The 6,906-nt window shown below is 46.2% G+C and overlaps 1 protein-coding gene across 1 annotated transcript; it reads right to left on the reverse strand.

Annotated features, from left to right (window-relative positions):
- Positions 1 to 1,189: 1,189 nt before the first annotated feature.
- On the reverse strand, positions 1,190 to 2,863 carry LOC104438381 (F-box protein AFR). The gene is given in 3 exon segments (XM_010051523.3): positions 1,190 to 1,709; positions 1,712 to 2,239; positions 2,242 to 2,863. Coding segments are annotated over 3 exon segments (1,143 nt in total). The 5' UTR covers positions 2,447 to 2,863; the 3' UTR covers positions 1,190 to 1,299.
- Positions 2,864 to 6,906: the final 4,043 nt, after the last annotated feature.

The following is a 6,906-nucleotide window of genomic DNA, read 5'->3' on the forward strand; positions in this document are numbered from 1 at the left end:
CCCTAAGTTGTGTAATTGCTTTTACTTGTAGGTAACTCTGAGGTGAAGGGAGAACCCCAGATCTTGAATTTGGCAGAGAAGCTCAAAGCTGGTGACATTGCGCATAAGCTTTGATAGAACAACCTGAGAACATCCCTACCTGCCTTGCCACAAAGCCTTACCCCAAATCTGTTATATCTTCGTACTTTAAGAAGTTGAAGCTTTGCAAGTGAGTGGGAGTTGCATTTTCTCAAAGCCTGACAGATTCTTTCTTGTTCCCCTTATTAAGCAAATTTTTGGGGGACATAAAGGCACTGCTGTAGAGGATCGCTGGGAATCTTGTTACTTATCCCCCTTAAGATTAGCGTTTGAACTTTGGCTGGGATATGTAGGTATTGATCTGATAACTACGTGCCAAAGATTTGTAACTTGTAACGTCTCGTCGGTGTCATGGTGGGATGTTTATATCCCTTCCCTTGTATCATGCAATTTATTACCAGAGAAACTGTCATATTCGTTCGCTCTGTCGCTCTGTCTATTTGTGCTGCTACAAGCTGGCTACTTCTACCTTGAGATCTATAGTCTTCATGGTTTTAGGTTGTTTAATGCCCAAGAGATCTGAGCACCTGCCGCAGGTGTGCCTCTCATCTTCTTGGTTCTAGACCAACCGAGCGGAAAGCACAACCTGCATTGTCTTTGCTTTATAGACGGTACATTGGTGTGTTCTAGCTTCTCAACATCACCCTTCCATAATCATCAGGTGACACACCCAACACCGAGCACAATGCACATCATACCCCTATAGCACATCACTCCCTCTGCTTGCATTTTTTGTTATGTTTTGCCTCTATGGATGCCGATAGCCAGATTTTGTGATGAGCCATGAAGACAGTACGAAAGCACAACAGCTGAACGTTGATTTGATGATAACTAATGATACATGTGTGGGAAAGTTGTCGGCAGGGAACCAGGATCTTACCATTGTAGCTCTTCCTTGTATTTGAAGGATTTCATGTTAGATCTGTGCATGAATTTATTTTATCTACTATTTGTTGCTCTATACATTCAAGCAGTCGGCGGAGAACACATATACACACCGAGTCATCTTCTCTTTTGTTTGCTTGTGGGATTCTGGGCCTTGTGCTTTAGTAGGAGGAAGAGCCGTGTGCATTGCTCTACTTCTATACTTCTATAAACTAGAAAAGAAGTAGAAAAACAAAGAGGAGGTATCCTCCTGGCTTTAAATTATTGATCACAGGGTAGCGACACGCAACGTAATATAATTTAAACCAACTTTATTCATTTTAGAAATCTTGGCGTTCAGGCGTAAAGCACCTGACAATTACAAGGAGACAGATCTTGAAAAGCTTCGGGAGCAGCCAGCACTCGCCACTCCACCCGAAACCCGCCGTCCTCGCCGACCCGAACCCGGCCGACCCCCACGTGGAGCCCGCTCCCCACCACGTAGATCACCCCTTCCAGCGCCTCCTCTTTCTCCTCCACGGCGCTCGCAGCGAAAGGCTTGTGCACCTTCTCGCGGGGGAATTTATCCCCTCCCACGTACCTCCACGTGTCCTCCTCGGGGTCGTACACCTTCAGCTGGTGGTCCCCGTGCTCCGATATCACGAACAGCCGCTCTCCGACCACCACGCTCAGCCCCGTCCACCCGTCCCTCATCCCCACCCCCATCTCCCGCCACCTGTCCCCCTCCGCGTCGTACGCCGACCCCTCGGCGTGAACATGAACGGCCACGTCCACCCCTCCGTCACGTACATCCTCCCCGCCACCACCGCCGAGTCGTACCTCACCATCCCCTTCCCTACCATCCCCGCCGCCTCCCGCCACGCGTCCTCCCTCGGGTCGTAGCACTCCACGGCCGCCGTCGAGCTGGACAGGTCCGGGCCGCTCCCGCCGGCGACCACGATCCTCCCGCCGCCGCCGCCGCCGCCGCCCTCGCCGACGACCCCGGCCGCGAAGAACGCCCGCGGGTTCCGCATCGGGGCAGGGTGGACCACTGGTTGCGTGGAGGCCTGGTAGACGACGGCGGTCCGCATGGGGGACTCGGTGTCGGAGCGCATGCCGCCGAGGACGAACAGCTTGCCCTGGCGGGGCATGGCGGCGCAGGCGAAGGCGGGCGGGAAGGCGGACTTGGGGCAGGGCATGGGGGGCAGGACGAACCAGCGACCCGAACGGGGGTCGAGGGCTTGCCACTGGATCCTGGAGGTGGTCTCGTGGAAGGCGAAGACGAAGAGGAAAGGGGGGAGAGGGAGAGGGACGTCCTGGAGAGGAGGAAGCCGGGGTCTCGGAGGACTCTGTTCCAGGAAGAGGACACGGAGCGGGCCAGGGCCTGATATGGGTAGGGTAGGTGAACGAGGCAGAGCTCCGCTACGTCGTCGGGGAGCCCCGGGATGAGAGCCTTGGGATCTGGGGAATTCGCAGCCGGTTGATGGGGCGTCAGGATCGGCATTCTTGAGGACGAAAACAGAGAGAGCGAATGAGAATGATGAGCCGAGCGGAGCAGGCGGCGATGGATTTTATATAGCTCGGGGCGATCGGGTAAAAGGTGTCAAAAAAGGCGTGGGAATTGTTTAATGGGGGTTTGGGGTTGTGGGGTATGTGAATCTAGAAGCCGGAATTTTTGGGGGAAGAGGGGAACGGATTGATTTGATTTGCTGGAGAAAAGAAGCAGAGCAGAGCAGGTTGCGATCCGAGGAATTCGAGGAGCCGCCGAGTAAAGCCACGATGCGAAGCCACAAAGGCTGGCGCAGAAGACACCAAACAAGACAACCCCACGCCGTACCCAGAAAAGCAGAAGGGAGGCGATAGGAACTAGGAAGAGATCTGATCTCGAGGGAGTGCGTGCGTGGGGGATGGAAAAGGTTAATTCGATTTGGAGACGCACTTGCTTTTCCTACCTTTAATAATTGAAAGTAGGAGGAGGAGGAGGAGGGCCCTCCATTTCATGCGAAAGGGACTCTTGGTGGTTGTCTTTTCAGGGATGGGGGCGGACCAACGACAGCGAAAACACCAGTCAATCCAGGGCGTAACTTCCATCACGCACTGGGACCCACCATGTGAAAAATTATCAATCGGACATCAATAAGTACCCCAAATGTCAAGTTGTTGAGTAATTTGTGGTCATTTCGATTCCAGTTATCAAATATTCTTTGTAGGGACAAAAGCTCATACGGAGGGGCAATTTTTGTTGACCATGGTGATTGGTGAAACATGGGCCTCAAGATGAAACGCTGCAGGCCGTCCCTTGTCGGAATGAAAGGTTTATATTTTCTATTCCGAGACAACAGGATCATGCGGCTTATCAATCGGGCTCTAGTGTGATCGAGTAGAGTGTTGTGTAAAGCTTTGTAGGGAATTCAAAGGGCAAATCTATTGTGATTAGACCTATCAAATAATTGGGTCGAATCATGTTTGGGTTGAATACAAAATGTTCAAATTCAAATAGATTTATTTAATTCAATTTTGATCCATTTTCATGTAATATAAATTTAGTGATACACACTTGAATTGATTCTTGTTGTTAAAACAATTTCATACTGAACCTAATCTACAAAAATTTATATCTTGACGAGGAGAGAATACGGAGCAAGCAAGCGAGAGCGAATGAAGAGAGATTTATGAATAAGACAAAAGTAGATTAAATTTAAGTAAATTGTAAACCTGTTTATGGTTGAACAAGTCTTTTGGTGATGGATATTCACACAAGGATGATCACCGACAACCTCATAAGCAATTTGGTTTGGTATCTCCCCCAAAGAGATATACCCAAAGTTAGTTGTACTTCCCCAAAGAATTTTGCGTCTTTGTTGAGAACGTGTGCGTGGTTGATCTATCAACCACGGTCAAATAGTAAGGGTCATTTTCTGATAAACTTCATTAAGTTTCAGCTTCATACAAGTCTGTCCTAACATGGCGTGGTATGCAAATGCACGATGACGAGATTCACCGGCCATTTAAGGCCAAGTAAACGAGATTCATACCTACTTGGACATGCAGCTCAGCTCATACCGTCTGTCTAGCTTAACTAATGCATCAAGACTTAGCCCCCTAGGAAAAGGTCTCGACTCACGTGCGTTTCTGACAAAACCAGGAGCGCGGCATCAATCTCGTTCGTGAGGTTGACAGCTCCATTGGAGCACATAAAGCAGGTGAATGACAGTGATAATCTCTGGTCAAGTTCGAATGCATCACACGTCATGGGTATATGAAATGTTTTGGTTTTTTGGACGGTCTTTCGCCTTTCTTTTTTTTGAAAGTTAACTAATGCGGCCGGCCCGTACTCGCAGTATTGTCTGGCGTTGTTTCACTTAGACTTCAAGGCAATTGCTGCCTAGCTTTTCAAGTCCGAACGCTGTTACTGCTGCTGACACGCAACCAAGTAAAAAGCGAGTCTTGTTGGGCAATTCTCGTTTCGTGTGAAGTTATCTCTCGGCCCTGTAAATTACCTAAATGACACCTGCCCCTTCCCTACGATTCATTCTCTTCTTTCGCTGCATAAATTTTGATTCTTTTCAAGGACCAATTGAATAGCAAAAGCTTTATTTGAAGGACGTATAATGGACACATCATCATCATCCAAGTGGTGGGAGTGCAGTGAAGAAGATAAGGGACATGCTTATTCGCAGATGGCGAAGAATAACCAATTCAGTTGTTACTGGTGCTCATAAAAGGCGTTGGTGGCGGCGTAGCTGTGCTGTACTTGGCTTGCAGCACCCCACCGAAGAGGCAGATGGTAATGAGAGTAGTTCAGAATCAGATGGAGCACTAGAACGTATTACAATGTTATCTTTCCGTAATGATGGTATCGATCAGTAATGATGCATATGGATATGATTGCCAAGGGATGATATTAATGGGAGGGCGGAGAATTTTATCGCGAATTTCCGGCGTCGACTTCAGATGAGAAGGCAAGTTTCCTTGGAGCTACAGTCAGAACGGAATTTTTTGTTGTTGAGTTGGAAAGACATGACTGGTTATGCTCCTCTTTAATTTTATGGTTTCAGCATATTTAAGGAGGTGTTCACACCTAGAGTATCAAAACTTGACATAAGAGATAAAGTGCCAAAAGTTCGACAATTGCCAAAATCAGAAAAAATAAAATAAAATGGACCATTTAAGTGCTAATAGTAAAAAATTCTAGCTAAAAAGTCAACGTGCTACCTCTCCGACAAGACAAGATACTGACTAGGCTAGATAAGTTGAAACAACGTTGTTTTGCCTCGGTTTGAATATTCATATAAATATTAATTAAATTAAATTTAAAACTAAATTTAAGAGAGAGAGAGATTGCATAACTCTTCAATAAGGCTCATGGCACTCTCTCGCATCCGGCTAACGTCATCGACCCTCACCTAGCTAGGCCAGGGGTAGCCCCTAGCCGAGTGGTTGCCCTAGTGGGCAACGACCCTTGTCAAACTGGGTGAAGGCTTGCAAGTCCTCATCGCGTCGATCGGGGTTGTCGCCCTTGGCTAGAGCACGACGAGGCGACGAACTCGGCCGACCTTCCCCACCATCGGCGGGAAGGGCTGATGACAGTGGGGAGGTGACAATGAGAGCTTGCACACAATTCTCAATGAAGCCTCATGCAATCTTCTAATTCTTTTTTTTTTTTTAGTTTTTAAATTTAATTAAATTAATATTTATATTAAACATTCAAATAAGAGGCAAAAAAAACGCCGTTTTGGCTCTTTTTGCCTACTCAGCTTTCTAATGAGTCACGTAGGATTATTAAAAAAATATCATGCAGGATTTCCGGGATCCTTCGTTAAAGTTGGCATTGAAATGTCTCAATTTTCAAAAGAAGTAGCACTTATGTGTATCTTTTGTAATTTTTGGCACTTAAATATTTACTCGTGTCGAGTTTTGCACTTGCGCTGTACTTCTATCCATATTTGACACTTACTGTTCTGACAATTTGCATCAGGTTTAGAGTTCAAATCATCCTGTGGAGAGGCCATAATGAAGCTACTATAGTTGCGTTGATGTATGTATTGAATGAAGATACAGAGGAATATTCATGTCAAAGAAGCTGTTGATAGTGAAATGCATCTCCTAGGCTTTTATGGTGTAAAAACGCTTTCATTTTCCTCAAGGATTAGGAAAATCTTCATTCCATAATGCGCTATTACGGGAGAAACGACGTCAGGCTGCGCTCACCAACAGTGTCAAATTGTTAATAAGGTCAAATCAAATTCACTGAAGTCTGCATCCATAGCCCAACTGACTTATTTGCCTAAGGGCCAAGGCTGTGTTAATGATCAATTGACTCCAAAAGATTGATCTAAACATAAAACTAGGACGCATATGTTTTCTGTTTTCGCCACCATTTCCGAAACTTCTTTCTTTCAAAGGAATCATAACAAGGAAGCAAGATGACTACAGATGAAGAAAAACTCACTGTTGCTGACAATTCGCCTTGCGTCACTTGTTCATTTGTTTACAGTTTTCTTTTTTTCAGTTATCTCTGGTTCTATACCATTAAGATGCTCTCAGCTGCCACTCATTCTTTTCCATAAACTTCTTCTCATCCTAAGTCCCATCAAAAGTTAAGGGGGGAAAAAAAAGAAAAAAACACAAAAGCTTCACTTTGAAGGGGGAGGAAAAACATAAAGGCCAGAAGAAGGCCCTTGAAGAATGAAGTGAACGAGGCAAAAATCATAAACACTAACGGATGTTTGTTATAGGAATATCCAAATTCATGTTCACTGGTTTTGAATGAGACAGCGGACTTCACTTCCTGGGCGTGCACAGCTGTACTGAAGACTTGCAGACTAGAACCTGAGCAGTTCAGAATCAGATCGAGCACTCGAGTAGAAACTTACAAATATGTGAGCTTTCTATTATACTGATTGCGCTGGCGGCTCTGATATACAGGGTGGGGCAGATATTTTATCGCAAAATTTTGAGGTC

Source organism: Eucalyptus grandis, chromosome 3 (assembly GCF_016545825.1).
Source record: "Eucalyptus grandis isolate ANBG69807.140 chromosome 3, ASM1654582v1, whole genome shotgun sequence".
Taxonomy (NCBI): domain Eukaryota; kingdom Viridiplantae; phylum Streptophyta; class Magnoliopsida; order Myrtales; family Myrtaceae; genus Eucalyptus; species Eucalyptus grandis.